This window comes from Erinaceus europaeus, chromosome 16 (genome assembly GCF_950295315.1).
Source record: "Erinaceus europaeus chromosome 16, mEriEur2.1, whole genome shotgun sequence".
Classification (NCBI taxonomy): domain Eukaryota; kingdom Metazoa; phylum Chordata; class Mammalia; order Eulipotyphla; family Erinaceidae; genus Erinaceus; species Erinaceus europaeus.
The window spans coordinates 22743586-22760254 of NC_080177.1; the positions used below are offsets into that span (position 1 = coordinate 22743586).

At 41.8% G+C, this 16669-nt stretch overlaps 1 protein-coding gene across 1 annotated transcript in view; it reads left to right on the top strand.

Moving 5' to 3' along the window:
- Window positions 1-16669, top strand: part of PTPN9 (protein tyrosine phosphatase non-receptor type 9) — a 97685-nt gene that overhangs the window by 57857 nt on the left and 23159 nt on the right. The window contains exons 5-7 of the mRNA XM_060174738.1: window positions 1371-1476; window positions 10715-10825; window positions 13244-13572. Coding sequence (XP_060030721.1) covers window positions 1371-1476; window positions 10715-10825; window positions 13244-13572 — 546 coding nt within the window. The remainder of the gene's footprint in view (window positions 1-1370; window positions 1477-10714; window positions 10826-13243; window positions 13573-16669) is intronic.

Here is a 16669-nt window from a genome sequence, read left to right on the forward strand (position 1 = left end):
AGAAATTGAGAGAGCTGGGGAAGACAAAGACAGACACCTGCAGACCTGCTTCACCACTTGTGAAGTGACCCCTCTACGGGTGGGGAGCTGGGGGCTTGAACTGGGATCCTTGTAGTCTTGCACTTCTCACTGTGTGCACTTAACCCTGGTTTGCTACCGCCTGGCCGCTAGAATCCATAATTTTTGTGCAATTTACCCAACCAGTCCAAGTTTTTGGTGTTTCTTCTTTCTGTTCTTGTTTCTCAAGTTCTGCCCATGATTAAGATTCTCCCATAGTCATCCTCTTTCTGGCTTATCTCACTTAGGTTTTTTTCATTCTTGACCAGAGCAATTTGTCCTTCACTGTGTTGTGTCTTTCTGACATCCTTCGTTTTCCCTTGGTGCTTGTCCTTGACAGTTTTTTACTGCTTTTGATGTCACTGGCTTGTCCTCTGCGTTAGAAGTAGTATATTCAGTGCTGGGGCTTAATGCTATGGGAGATAGCCATGTGCCATCATGCTGTGAACTTACAAGATGGGAACAACCAGTGTTGTCTGAGGTAGGGCTGTCTATCTTGTGACTTCCTTGGTCATGTTCCTTTTATAGTACTTAGCCTCTAGTGTTGATAACCAGATCCAGAACACACACACAGCATTAGTTTGAGAAAGAGTAGTGACTAAGGAGCTGGTCAGTGGCCTCCATGGCTTTGAATTGCCAAAGCCGAAGTGTGGAATTTCTGTTTTTCTTTTTTTGTCCTGTGATTGGTCTTCAGCTGTAATTTTCATAACTTAGGTTCCTTTGAAATGCTTCTTTAGCTCATGGGAATGAATGAAAGCCTCCTTTTGTAGAAAATTCAGTGTCCCCTTCCTCCTTGCAAGCCTGGCAAGTCATATAGGCGTGATAGTGACCAGAACTTTTTCTCTTCATTCCTACGGGAGGGCCATAGAGGTAAATGTCATCAAAACTTTGAATGATGTCCATGCCTTTCTTAAATTTTTTTTTTATTCATTTTCTATGAAGTATTAAGAGTGTCACATGAAAAAAAGAGCGAACCCAGAATAGTGTTCAGCCTCCATGCCTCCTCTGGAGGTAGGAATAAGGCGGGGTAGGACTGAATATGCTAATCCTTCAGTCATAATTTGGCCCCTTGGCAACCAGACTCCATTCCTAAAGTGGTTACTTATTAGTGTAACCTTTATTGCTCTTTTTAGGAAATTCTAAGGGTTTTAGAAACTCTAAGAGTAGTAGCCATTCTCTTTATAAGTGATTGTTTAAGGGGCCAGTTATTTGGACCTAATGCGTCCCATAGTCTAAGTATCTTTGATTTTCCCCTACGTTTTCAGTCTGCCTAATGCTTCATCTTATATTTCTGTTCATTGGTTTGTTTACAGCTTTGAAACTCAGAGGAATGGACTGGTGTTTATCTATGACATGTGTGGTTCTAATTATGCCAACTTTGAGCTGGATCTTGGCAAGAAAGTCCTAAACCTGCTGAAGGTAAGTTTGGAGATGTCAAGTCTCTTCTGTAGTAGTTTTTTAAAAATATTTTTTTATTCCCTTTCGTTGCCCTTTTTATTGTTGTTGTTATTGTTGTCGTCATTGTTGGATAGGAGAGAGAGAAATGGAGAGAGATGGGGAAGACAGCGAGGGGGAGAGAAAGATAGACACCTGCAGACCTGCTTCACTGTCTGTGAAGCGACTCCCCTGCAGGTGGGGAGCCGGGGGCTGAAACTGGGATCCTTGTGCTTTGCGCCACCTGTGCTTAACTCGCTGCACTACCGCCCGACTCCCAGGGTTTTGTTTTGTTTTTTGTTTTTTTTTACTAGTAAATGAACCCAGGGTCTTGTGAATGTGGGTTCCAGCTAAACGGTTTCCCTAACCAGATAAAAGAAGAAAGTATAAGGGGGCTGGGCGGTAGTGCAGCTGGTTAAGCGCACATGCCGCAAAGTGCAAGGACCGGTTTAAGGATCCTGGTTGGAGCCCCTGGCTCCCCACCTGCAGTGGTTAGTTTCACAGGCTGTGAATCAGGTCTGCAAGTGTCTTATCTTTTTACTCCCCCAGACCCCCCCTCTTTCCTTACTTGATTGCTCTCTGTCCTATCCAACAACAATGACAGTAATAATAACAATAACCAACAAGGGCAACAAAAGGGAGAAAATAGCTTCCAGGAGCAGTGTATTTGTAGTGCAGCACCAATAACCCTGGAGGCAAAAAAAAAAAAGTATAAGACAAATCAAAAGGAGTGACAGACACTAAGCACAACTCCACCATCCATGGATTCCTCCCGGTGCTATCCTTGGTACTCCTATGTGGTGCCAGGGGTCAAACCCAAGGCTTCACGCTTGAGCTGCATGAGCTGTAAAGGAAGTGTGCAAGTGTCTCTCCCTTTCTTTTTTTTTTTTTAATTATCTTTATTTACTTATTGGATAGAGACAGCCAGAAATAAAGAAGGAAGGGGGGTGATAGGGAGGAGAGAGACAGAGAGACCTGCTGCTCTGCTTCACCACTCATGAACCTTTCCCCCTGCGGGTGGGGACTGGGGGCTTGTAACGTGCGCTCAGCCACCCAGCCCCATCTCTCTCTTTCTATCTCCTCCTCCTCTCAATTTCTTTTTTTTTTCTCTCTTTTTTTTTTTAATTTAAGAAAGGATTAATTAACAAAACCGTAGGGTAGGAGGGGTACAACTCCACACAATTCCCACCACCCAATCTCCATAGCCCACCCCCTCCCCTGATAGCTTTCCCATTCTCTATCCCTCTGGGAGCATGGACCCAGGGTCATTGTGGGTTGCAGAAGGTAGAAGGTCTGGCTTCTGTAATTGCTTCCCCGCTGAACATGGGCGTTGACTGGTCGGTCCATACTCCCAGTCTGTCTCTCTCTCTTTCCCTAGTAGGGTGTGTCTCTGGGGAAGCTGAGCTCCAGGACACATTGGTGGGGTCTTCAATCCAGGGAAGCCTGGTCAGCATCCTGATGGCATCTGGAACCTGGTGACTGAAAAGAGAGTTAACATACGAAGCCAAACAAATTGTTGAGCAATCATGGACCCAAAGCTTGGAATAGTGGAGAGGAAGTGTTAGGGAGGTACTCACTGCAAGCTCTAGTGTACTTCTGCTTTCAGGTATATATTTTGCAGTAGTTTATAGATACGTGTGAAGATATGCTCTCTCTCACAGAAACTGGTGTATATCTAGGTTTTGGGACTTTGTTAGAAAGTGAACCACCTGAGATGAAATTAGAGTGTACTATGAAAGGAAAGGTCTCACCCGAGTAATGAAGCTGAAGGGTTGTCATTCCACATGTGAAGTCTCTGGACACAGTCTGAAGTGAAGCATGTTGAGGTGGCAATCGTTGCGTTGGTTAGGTTGTGATCGGCGGATGCAATATTATTTTATATGGATTGGGAGAAGCATACGGGAAAGTGGGCCCTATCCTAAGGTTCCAGGACTGGGGGAAGTAGGGGCTCTATAGTGGAGATGTGAGGTTCCTGCTGTCTTAGGGTTCAAAAAGACAATGGATAGTTAATGTTATCATCACATTATTTGGTAATTGGGTTAACTTTGAAAAGTCCTTTTGTTATGGTTTGCTGTACAGTACCCAGTATCTTGTATATAGCTGTGCTATTGGATGTTTCTGATCTACTTGGTCTAGGCTTTTGAGAGAGTCTGCATATCAAATACACAGCCTATATATTAAAAAGATTCAGTTTGTGTTTTGAAAAACTTTGAGACATACAATTGATTTTCCCCATCTCATATTAATTAACTAGTGATTTATATGTCTACATTTTACTAGGAGTGCACATAAACACCATTCCCACCACCAAAAGACTGTGACCCATCCCTCCCACCCACTCCCACCCCCCACTGGCCCAGGAAGCTGCATGTCTACCCCTCACCACAGGGTTTTTACTTTGGTGCCCTACTCCTCTCAATTTCTATCTGTCCTATCTTTAAAACAAAACAAAAAAAAAAAAGTGGAAAAATGACCACCAGGACCCATGGATTTGTCATACTGGCATTGAGCCTCAGTTATAAACTTGGTGGCAAAAGAAAAAAAAAAAGAAGAATTAATAAGGTCTAGGTATGTCCAATGTCTGGAAAATATCAACTATTGACTTTCAGATTTTTTTGTCTTAATCTAGTCAGAAATATGTTTTGTTGTTGAAACTTAGTACATAAAAATGTATTTACACTAGCTATGATCATACATACAAAATTACATATGCACATAGGTTCTTAATCTCTTAGGACCTGAAGTATTACTATTGTTGTTGTTTAGATAATATAAACTTTAAGCGATGTTTCAAAAGGTAGAGCACATATCTTTTTTTGTTATTGTTGTTATCAGGGTATTACTACTCCAGGTCAACTTTCAGATAGAAAAAGAGGAAGACACCACAACACCAAAGCTTCCTCCAATGCAGTGGGCACTAGACTTGAACCTGGGTCATGTGCATGATGAGAGAAATACACTATCCAAGTGAGCTGTTTGAGCTGACCCAAGAGCACATGTCTTATCATGCTTCTAGCCCAGGGTTTGACCCCAGGCACCACATGAGAGCAGTGGGGACACCAGTGTCAAGGAGACTCCATGAATGGTAGAGCAGTTATTTTGGGCTCTTCCTCCTTTCTCCCCCACCACCTAAAATATATAATAAAAACTGAACTCAGGGAGTCGGGCGGTAGTGTAGCAGGTTAAGCACAAGTGGTACAAAGTGCAAGGACTGGCATAAGGATCCCGGTTCAAGCCCCTGGCTCCCCACCTGCAGGGGAGTCGCTTCACAGGCGGTGAAGCAGGTCTGCAGGTGTCTGTCTTTCTCTCCCCATCTCGGTCTTCCCTTCCTCTCTCTATTTCTCTGTCCTATCCATCAACAACACCACCAATAACAGCAATAACTACAACAATAAAACAACAAAGGCACCAAAAGGGAATAAATAAACATTTTTTTTTAAAAAATGAACTGAGTGGTGAATCAGAAGTATTATGTGGGTGGGGGTAAACAGCATAATGGTTATGCAAGAAGACATTTATGCCTGAGGCTTGAAAGTCCCAGGTTCATTTCCTTGCAACACCATAAGCCAAAGCTAAGCAGTGCTCTGGTAAAAAAAAAAGAAGAAGAAGGAGAAGGAGAAGGAGAAGGAGAAGAAGAAGAAAGAGAAAAAGAAGTATTATATATGTGTAAGGCTTTGAGCTCTTTTTTGCTTTTGTTTTTGTTTTTGTTCCTGTTTTTACCAGACCACTGCCTAGCTATGGCTTATAGTAGTGCTGGGTGTTAAACCTAGGAACTCAGAGTGTCAGGTATAGTAGTCTTTTTCCATAACTATTATGCTGCCTTCCTGGCCTTTTATTTTATTTGTTTATTTCACTCACTCACTCATTCACTCATTCGTGTGGCACTATGGCCTTACACATGTATTATATTACTGCTTCTATGCTGTTTTTTTATATAAATTTTTATTATTTTTTTTATTTATTTATTCCCTTTTGTTGCCCTTGTTGTTTTATTGTTGTAGTTATTATTATTGTTGTCGTTGTTGGATAGGACAGAGAGAAATGGAGAGAGGAGGGGAAGACAGAGAGGAGGAGAGATAGACACCTGCAGACCTGCTTCACCGCCTGTGAAGCGACTCCCCTGCAGGTGGGGAGCCAGGGTTCGAACCGGGATCCTTATGCCGGTCCTTGTGCTTTGCGCCACCTGCGCTTAACCTGCTGCGCTACAGCCCGACTCCCTTCTATGCTGTTTTTTTTCTCTTTATTTTTTTACTTATTTATTTTTAAATTTTCATTTATAAAAAGGAAACACTGACAAAAACCATAGGATAAGAGGGGTACAACTTCACACAAGAACCAGAACAACTTCACCCACCACCAGAACTCCGTATCCCACCCCCTCCCCTGATAGCTTTCCTATTCTTTATCCCTCTGGGAGTATGGACCCAGGGTCATTGTGGGGTGCAAAAGGTGGGAGGTCTGGCTTCTGTAATTGCTTCCCCGCTGAGCATATTACTGCTTCTATGCTGATTGTTTCCTCTTTACTTTTTTTTTTAAATTATTATTTCAGATAGAAAAAAGGAATGACACCACAGCAGTATTCCACCATTCATGGAAGTTCTCTTAGGTGCTGTGTGTTGCTCCCATGGGGTGCCAGGGTTTAAACCTATCACTTTTTGCATAGTAATGTGCACATCCTACTTAGTGAGCTAACTCCCAGCCCCTTATAACTTTAGAATACATGGTGCATCCAGTTGAGTGCACATATGACCATATGTAAGGGCCGTGGTTCAAGACCCTGGTCACCATCTGAAGGGGGACAAGCTTCAGAAATGATGAAGCAGGGCTGCAGGTGTCTCTCTTCTATCTCCCCCTTCCCTCTCAGTTTCTCTTTGTCCTATCAAAAAGAAAATAAAAAAGCCACTAAGAGTGGTGGATTTATTTTGCAAGCATCAAGCTCTCATGATAACCCAAATGGCAAAATAAATAAATACATATATACATACTTTTCTTGCTTTTTCTTTTTTAATTAAATTTCTTTATTGGGGGATTAATGTTTTACATTCGGCAGTAAATACAATTGTTTGTACATGCATAACATTTCTCAGTTTTCCACATAACAGTACAATCCCCACTAGGTCCGCTGTCATCCTTTTTGGGCCCTTCATATATACTTTTCAATAGTCAATCAAGGACACTAATATTTCTACAATGAGAGATACTAGTGTTCATAATGAGTGGAGAAGGATAGATTATAAATAGCCTATAGAATTTCAAGTTATATTTTGCCACCCTATGAATATGTACACTGAACTTACAAAGGAAATTTACTGTTACTTCCTTTGTTATTTGCAGTCTCTTTGGTTATGCAATTATTTTTTAAATGTTAGTCACGACCTATTAAACTGATTTCAGAACCCACATAGTGGCAACCTCTGCTTTAAAAAAACATTGATCTGGGAGTCCGTTGTACTAATGTGTACTAATGTGTACTAATGTGTACTAATGTGTACTAATGTGTTGAAGATTCATATCATACCCATTGATAAACCTGCCAGATTATTCATCTAGTCTTCTAGTGATAGCTTCTTGAGTTGTTTTCTGGTTTTGTGAAGTGCTTCAATGAACATGTATTTATTTATTTATTTAATGTGATGTGGGAAACTGAAGCCTGGGCCTCATACATTTGCTTTGCTGAACCACCTCCTTGGCCCAACTTTATATTTTTATGAGGGAGAAAATACCAAAATGCTACTTTATCATCCTATTTTTTTTTTTTTTTTTTTTTTTGAGAGAGAGATAGGAACCAGAGCCCTGCTCAGCTCTAATTTTTGATGGTGCTTGGGACATCAAGAGTTTTAGGTATGAATGTATTTCTGCAAAGTCATTATGCAATCCCCCCATACCCTATAGATGGGATTTTATATGTCTCTGTCCTTGGTTCCTTCATGTGGTGTTAGAGATCAGACTCATAACCTCACAAGGCATGCCTTCTACCTGCTGAGTCACTTCCCTACCCCTATGCACATGTACTTAATTTTATTTATTTTTATTTTTTTGCCTATGCGCACCTTCACTGCTTCGGGCTAATTTCTCATTCAGATAGGGAAAGCGCCTGAGTTTCTGCCAGTGCTATAGCACTTCCCATGTGGTGCTGGGGTTTGCTGGCTCTCTTGTCTGGCAAGGCGCACCCCCTAGTTGGTGAACTATCTCTCTGTTCCTGAACATGTACTTTAATTATGCCTCTAGTTCTTGTGTGAAAGAGCATTTCTGTGGCAGCATTTTTCAATTTTATTTCTTTATTTATTTATTGCCACCAGAGTTATTACTAGGGCTTGGTGCCTGCACAACTCTATCATTCATGGTGGCCACTTTTCTTTTCTTTTTTTTCTTTTTCTCTTCTTTCCTTTGGTAGAGGATGAGAGACAGTGGGAAATAGAGTCAGAGAGAGAGAGAGAGAAAGAGAGACCCTGTAGTGCTGCTCTGCCACTTGGAAAATTTCCCCCTTGCAGGTGGGGGCCAGAACTCAGATCCTTGCACATGGTAAACTTTGTGCTCTACCAGGCACACTGCACCCAGCCCCCTCAAACATTTTTTATTTTATTTTTTACAACCCCCGTCAGTTTTCTAATGAAATTCTAATACCGCAGATAATTGTTTTTATCTGAATTTATATCTCTATACTTAAAGGGATCTGATTTTCCTTCACCATTTTCCCTCTTCTCCTAAATTTTACCCTTTCGGGATTGATACTGCCCCTGCTAAGAATGTTAGCTCTCACCTGTATTTCTGGAAGTCGAATTACTTGGCTATGGGTCTGGGAGATATGTCATCCAGTAGAGTGCATACTTTACTATGAGCATGAGGACTTGGGTTCAAGTCCCCTGGTATATATGGGAGCACCTTCACCAGAGGAAGCTTCATGAGCACTGGGAACAGTGGAGTGGTGCTGTGATATCTTCTCTCTCAAATTAAATGGGGAAAAAGGAGAATTCACTTGAGTAGTGGAATTGTACGCCAGGTGAAAAATGTCCTAGTAGCCAAAAAAGAAATAAAAAGCAATTATTGGGAGTTGGGCAATAGTGCAACAGGTTAAGTGCATGTGGCACAAAGTGCAAGGACCGGCATAAGGACCTCAGTTCGAGCCCCCTGCTCCTCATCTGCAAGGGAGTCGCTTCACGGGCGGTTAAGCAGGTCTGCAGGTATCTATCTTTCTCTCCCCTTCTCTGTTGTCCCCTCCTCTCTCTACCCAACAATGATGACATCAGTAACAACAACAACAATAACTACAACAACAAAGGCAACAAAAAGGGAAAATAAATAATAATAATAATAAAAATTTTAAAGAATCCATATCACATTGTTATTAGCAATTTGGTTGTTTTTATTAGGAACAGATAAAACTTTAAACACAGTGCTCTTTCTCATGAAAGTTGTCGGTAGAAGTTTATGTTTAGTTCAAAATAGCACACTTCAGATTTTGGTTTAATATGAAATGGTTTATTTTTTTGCTGATAAAATTTTAATAATTCCATTCATGCATCATAATTATGAGATTTATTGTGATATATTATTACATGTAATTAATCATGCATGCTTCATACTGAAGATCCACATAACACAGGATTAAGTGGATAAATTGAGATTACATATATAATAGGTTTAATGACATAGTCGCATATATAATTACATAAGCCTACTAATAAATGCATTATGCTCATGATTTAATTAAGTGATAAACTGCTTTAAATTTTTTTTCTTTCTTTATTTATTTATTGGATAGAGACAGGAAGAAACTGAGATGAAAAGGGGGGGGAGAAAGAGAGAGAGGAGAGAAGGAGAGACACTGGCAGCACTGCTTTACCACTCATGAAGCTTCCTTCCTGCTGGTAAGGACAGGGGACTTGCACATGGTAACAGTACCATGAGTTCAACCCAGTGTTCCACATCTGGCCCTGATTTTAATTATATGAATTAGTTTCCAGCACCTAAAGGGTTGACAATTTGGACCAAAATTGACATTGTAATAAAAACATTGGTAATGTTTGACTTCCAAAATTGCTCCGATCAGTCAGGCAGTAGTGTAGCAGGTTTGGCACAGGTGGCATAAATTTGCTCTGAATAGATTTTCTCCTTATTTTTTTGAATTTTATAATGTCATATAACTGTTTTAGCTGCCATTATTTATATTCTTAACTTTAATTATTATCTTTAGAAAAACCATTTAAATCTGAAAATACAGCATTTGCCTTTACTTAGCAATATGGAATTTACCTCCCAAAGAACAAATCTTTGTTTTTCTAACTCTGATATGAGATATATGAGTAGGGGCTGGGTAGTGGCACACCTGGTTGAGCGTACATGTTACAATGTACAAGGACACAGGTTTGAGACCCCAGTCCCCACCTGCAGGTGGAAAGCTTTGCAAATGGTGAAGCATGGCTCCAAGTGTTTCTCTGTCTCTCTTCCTCTCTATCTCACCCTCCCCTCTCGATTTCTTTTTTTCTTTTTTTAATATATATATATATATATATATATGTATATATATATTTATTTATTTATTTATTTATAAGAGGGATAGGAGGAGAAAGGACCAGACATCATCCTGGTAGATGTGCTGCCGGGGATTGAACTCAGGACCCCATGCTTGAGAGTCAAACCCTTTATCCATTGCGCCACTTCCCAGACCACCCCTCTCAATTTCTGACTGTATCTATCCAACAATTAAAGATAATTTTTAAAAAATTAAAAAATATATATGACTAAAATATACTGATTAAAATTTTATTATTAATGCAATCAGTAATACAGTATCCTGTTCTAAACTCTTTTCACCACAGCATTGTTCCACCACTCTTTGAAGCTTCCTCTATTCATAATGCTCCCATGTGGTGCCAAGGTTTCAAACCCTGGTCTTTGCACATGGTAAAGCACGTGCTCTAGTGGGAGAGCTATTTCCTGGCCCCCTCACATGAGTTTTTGATCCTCAAAGCTTAATGTTGACATAAGCATAACATCGCTGTTGAAGGTCGGACAGCTTTTAATTTCTTAAATTCTGTTCACTTTTTCTCTGACAGCTGAAGCAAAACCTGACTTGAGGCTGCAGTCTCCCTCTGCTGGGTGTGAATGGGGAAAGAGCAGAATACCAGAGGCTTTTGGGGACTTAAACAGTCTTGGGTTGCATGAAGGCATCATTGCAAGTGCCTAACTGGTGTCTTCGCATCCTCCTGTGTGTTCTTCCCAGGGTGCTTTCCCAGCTCGTTTGAAGAAAGTGCTGATTGTGGGAGCACCTATCTGGTTCCGCGTGCCCTATTCCATCATCAGCCTCCTCCTGAAGGACAAAGTCCGGGAGAGGGTAAGACAAACCAGTGTCACTTCATTTGACACTGGATAGATCCATTTCCACTACCACTCTTGAAATCTTGCCAGTTAATTGTCTCCCTTCAGAAAAGGCCTCCTGGTTTGCCTCCTTGAGTCCTCTGTGCTGCTGCTGCTGCTTGTCTTGTGTGTTGGCTTGCATCCTCTGGCTTATTTACTCAGCTCAGTGTAGGCGACCTCTCCCACTGTATGTACCAGTTTCATTAAGTCAGGAACTGAGTGTTTTCTGGCACCCACCTCCATGCACCTTGCTTAAAATAATGCTAAAAGCATGTTCGTCATAGGTAAGTAGGGGTAGCAAATATTTCCCATAATATCTTTGCTTCTCCACAGGCCTTTAATATTTAACCATGTATAATTTAAACCTGACTGACCTTTGAATAACATGTATTTGAAATTTTGCGGGTCCACTTCATCACAGATTTCCTTTAGAAAATCTCACTGGGGGGGCAGGGGTAGATAGCATAATGGTTATGCAAATAGACTCCCATGCCTGAGGCTCTAAAGTCCCAGGTTCAATCCCTTACACCACCATAAACTAGAGTTGAGCAGTGCTCTGGTGGGAAAAAAAAAAAAATATCTCTGGCAGGGTGTCAGGTGGTAGCTCAACCGGGCTAAGTGCACGTGGCACCAAGCGCAAAAATCTGGGTTCAAGCCCCTGCCTCCCCACCTGCAGGTGAAGCGGTCTGCAGGTGTCTATCTTTCTCTTCCCGTCTCTGTTTTCCCCTCCTCCCTCCATTTCTCTGTCCTGTCTAACAATGACGACATCAATAACAACAACAACAATAATAACTACAATAATAAATAACAAGGGCAACAAAAGGGAAAATAAATATATTAAAAAGTGGTTCGGGCGGTAGCGCAGTAGGTTAAGCACGCGTGGCACAAAGCGCAAGGACCAGCGTAAGGATCCCGGTTGGAGCCCCCGGCTCCCCACCTGCAGGGGAGTCGCTTCACAGGCAGTGAAGCAGGTCTGCAAGTGTCTATCTTTCTCTCCCCCTCTCTGTCTTCCCCTCCTCTCTCCATTTCTCTCTGTCCTATCTAACCACGACATCAATAACAACGATAATAATAACCACAATAGTGGTGAAAAAAACAACCAGGGTAACAAAGGAAAAAAATGGCCTCTAGAAGCAGTGGATTCCTGGTGCAGGCACCGAGCCCCAGCAGTAACCCTGGAGGCAAAAAACAAACAAACAAAAAATATATATATATTAAATCTCACTGGCACATACAATGTGAGGAATAAAACTTAGGGGGAATCGGGCTGTAGTGCAGTGGGTTAAGCACAGGTGGCACAAAGCGCAAGGACCAGAATAAGGATCCTGGTTCAAGCCCTGGCTCCCCACCTGCAGGGGAGTTGCTTCACAAGCAGTGAAGGAGGTCTGCAGATGTCTATCTTTCTTTCTCTCCCCCTCTCTGTCTTTCCCATCTCTCTCCATTTCTCTCTGTCCTGCCCAACAACAATGACAACAACAATAATAACTATAACAATAAAACAACAAGGGCAACAAAAGGGAATAAATAAATATTTTTTAAAAAAGGAATAAAACTTAGGGTCTCATGCTCTTAGGTCCCATGCTTTAGCCCCTATGTTACCGGAGCCTTAAAAAAAAAAAAAAACTAGATTAAAAAAAAGGTATCCGTGAGTGAACTTGGGGCCTTATACATGTGTAATATTTCTGAGGGGCCTTCTGGACCCAGTTTTTTATTTTGAGGATTAGAAAGAGACACCAAAAAAAATAATAGTAATTAAAAGAAAAAAGAAAGAGACACCATAGCATGCTACATCATTCATGGCAACCCCCCCCCCATATTGTCCATGGTGCTCCCATGTGATGTCAGGATGTAAACCAGGAATGGTAGAATCACTCAGCCACAAAGCCCTGGCACCTGCATCCCCTTCCTAAAAAGGTGGGTGCCATCACGGAATAGTAGTAAGACTTACTCATTATATAAAGCTTTTATTTACTATACTTTCCTTCCAGAAGTTAATTCTATCAGGGTCCCTAATTCTTGGATTAAAAATTATATACATTCTAGAATGTCAAACATTGCTTGGGAATCCATGGGACTTCAGTCCTACTAGGCATATGGAATACAATCTCCTTCTTTTATAATTATACCTAGTATTTCAAACCAATCTCATTTAAGCTTCATCTAGGCATATTTATTTATTTTCATTTGTTTTTTACCAGAGCACTGCTCACCTATGTTTCATGACTGTTCGGGGGATTTAATCCGGGACCCTGGAGTCTCAGGCATGGAAGTCTTTTGCAGAGTCATTATGCTGTCCCACCCACCCACCCACCCACCCTAGGCATATTTGTTCTTTATTACTGCTATGTCTCTCTCCCACCCCCACATATTCACATGGTTCTTTCTGGCTTTTCAGATTCAGATATTAAAAACATCTGAGGTCACCCAGCACCTACCCAGGGAGTGCCTTCCGGAAAACCTGGGTGGGTACGTCAAAATTGACCTCGCCACTTGGAATTTCCAGTTCCTACCCCAGATGAACGGTCACCCAGATCCCTTTGATGAGATCATCCTGGTCTCCCTACCTCCTGCCTTAGACTGGGACTCAGTGCATGTTCCTGGTCCCCACGCCATGACCATCCAAGAGTTGATGGACTACGTTAGCACCAGGCAAAAACGAGGGATCTATGAGGAATATGAAGACATCCGCCGTGAGAATCCTGTCGGTACTTTCCACTGTTCCATGTAAGTGACCAGCAGTCAAGTCCCAGCATGCTTGCAGCACATGCTGGCTAGCAACAGCTCCTTCTGAACCTCACTTCCTCTGCTAAGACTCTCCCCTTATGTTTAGGGGATTCTTTCTCACTTACATAGGTCCTCTCATCTGGAAAGAAAACATCCTGTGTTCGTGCTTGTTACCAATATCTTATGCTATGAAGAGAACACTATAATGCAGAATATGGTTGGGTTTTTTTTTTTTTTTTTTACATATATATTTTCCTGAAATTCAAGTGTTTTAAGGGAAAAACTGAAATAGACGGTTTTCTGTCCCTATCCTCCGTATCGTCTCTGGTCTATGCATTTGGCTATCTTTTAGTATAATATGACTTTTTAAAAATATTTATTTATTCTCTTTTGTTGCCCTTGTTGTAGTTATTATTGATGTTGTTATTGATATCGTCACTGTTGGGTAGGATAGAGAGAAATGGAGAGGGGAGGGGAAGACAGAGATAGGGAGAGAAAGATAAGACACCTGCACACCTGCTTCACCACCTGTGAAGTGACTCCCCTGCAGGTGGGGAGCCGGGGGCTTGTACCAGGATCCTTACACTGGTCCTTGCGCTTTGCATCATATCAGCTTAACCCCCTACGCTACCGCCCAACTTTCTTCTTTTTATGTACTTAATTATTTTATTTGATAAGAAAGATATAAATTGATAGGGGTAAGAAAGATAGAGACACCTGCAGCACTGCTTCACCACTTGTGAAGCTCCCCTACCCCCACAGATGATGACTGGGACATTGAACCAGCGCCTTGTGCATGTGTACTCAACTGAGAGAGCCCCTGTCCGGAGCCCTAATGTGACTTTCTAAGGAAGGTTGTCAGTGCATTCCAAGCAGTTTATATGCAGTAAAAGAAAAGAATTGCTTCTTAAGAACTTAACCTTGTGAAGTTTTACTTCTACCTAGAACCTACCATAAAGCCTCTTAGATGATTTACAAGTCCTTGGTAACTGTTTTTTTTTAATTCTTTTTGTTGTTGTTGTTAATATTTCTTTATTTTTCCTTTTTGTTGCCCCTGTTTTTTATTGTTATTGATGTCATCATTGTTAGATAGGACAGAAAGAAATGGAGAGAGAAGGGGAAGACAAAGAAGGGAAGAGAAAGTCAGATTCCCACAGACCTGCTTCACCACTTGTGAAGTAACTCCTCTGCAGGTGGGGAGTCGGGGGCTCGAACCAGGATCCTCACACCAGTCCTTGTGCTTGGCGCCACGTGCGCTTAACCTGCTGCGCTACCTCCCAACTCCCCCTTGGTAACTATTATTGGCAATGCATGCAGATACTTCTTGCTGCTTTAATTTAATTACCATGTTTTCCATGGCTTCAACAGGAAATTATCTCTCTTCAAGTAGTGAACACTTGAAATGAGAGCTTATGTTCCCTTTTGGGGGGTCAGGGGGGACCACAGAAATTAAGAGTAAGGACATCCTTATGTCTGGCAATGTGTATGCTTTCCAGGTGAGCCACTGCATGGCTCCTAGAGTTTCTTTTGAGAAATAAGTTGATAGTTTCTCTCTCGCTCTCTCTTTCTCTCTCTCATTGCTTTCAGGGTTATTGCCATTATTGTTGTTCCTGCTGTTGTTGTTGTTGGATAGGACAGAGAGAAATTGAGAGGAGAGAAAGACAAAGGGGGAGAGAAAGACAGATACCTGGGGTAGGGGTAGATAGCATAATGATTATGCAAAGAGACTATCATGCCTGAGTCTCCAAAGCCTCAGGTTCAATCTCCCATACCACCATAAGCCAGAGCTGAGCAGTGCTCTGGATAAAATAATAATAATAATAAAATAAATAAAATTATTTTAAAAAGATAACTGCAGACCTGCTTCATTGCTTGTGAAGCGACTCCCTGCTGGTGAAGAGCCTGGGGCTTGAACCAGGATCCTTGAGCCGATCCTTAAACTTCACACTATGTACGCTTAACCCAGTGCACTACCACCTGGCTCCTTGTCAACAGTATTTTTCAAGTATTAGCTTAAATTTTTTATTAATAAGAGAGGATGAATTAGAGTATCACTGTCATACATACAATGCATGGGCTATAACTCCTCAAGCATGAAAGCCTTGTGCATCCACTGTGCCTCCTCCTGGGCAGCAGCTGATAATATCTTGGAGGTGTTTCCTTATTTGTGACTGCCTTTTTTCACTTACTGCATTTGATATTCTCTCCCTATCTTTGATCTCTATGCAAAATTTTAATAAGGTGCCTGGGAACAAATCTAAGAGCCTCACGTGTGTGATATTACTGAGCCACTTCCCCATCTCGATTTAATTCTGATACAGATTCCATCATCCATGAAGTACCACCCACTTTTGTTCTTGGAACTGTCCATGGTGTTTCTGTGCCATGCCAGAGCTCATAGCCAGGACCTCATGTATAAAAGCCATCCAGTGTTTCTGAACCAACTTTGGGCTCCTACTTCTGTGCAGTTAAGGTCACATGTATAGGCTTGAATATCCGTTACAGGCTTGTATATCCATTACTACAGTCATGAGACAGTAGTTTATCACTGTGGACATCTGTCCTACTCTCCCCAGTACTGTAGCACGTGTGGTATGGGCATTGAACTGGGAACCTCAGTTACGTAAGACCTGTGCTCCACCAGTTGAGATCCAGGCTCTGATCATTCATATGATTTCACAGGTGAAAGGTAAGCTGTGTGATACTGCAGCTGGTAGCACAGGCATCTTAATCATACACACAGCCTCCAGTTCAAGCCCCAGCACCACATGGTAGCACCATGAATGGCACCAGGGAGAGCTCTTGATGGGAGCAGTGCTGTAATGGCCAGGTGCCTAAGAGACAGTTTTTTTTAATTTTTTTTTTAATCTTTATTTATTTGTTGGATAGACACAGTCAGAAATTGAGAGGGAAAGGGGTGATAGAGAGGGAGAAAGACAGAGAGACACCTGCAGCCCTGCTTTACTTGAGAAGCTTTACCCCTGCAAGTGGGGACCGGGGACTCAAACCTGGGTCCTTGCGCATTGTAACATGGGCACTCAACCAGGTGCGCCACCCCTGGCCCCAAGAGACAGTTTTAACTGAGCATCATAAGCTA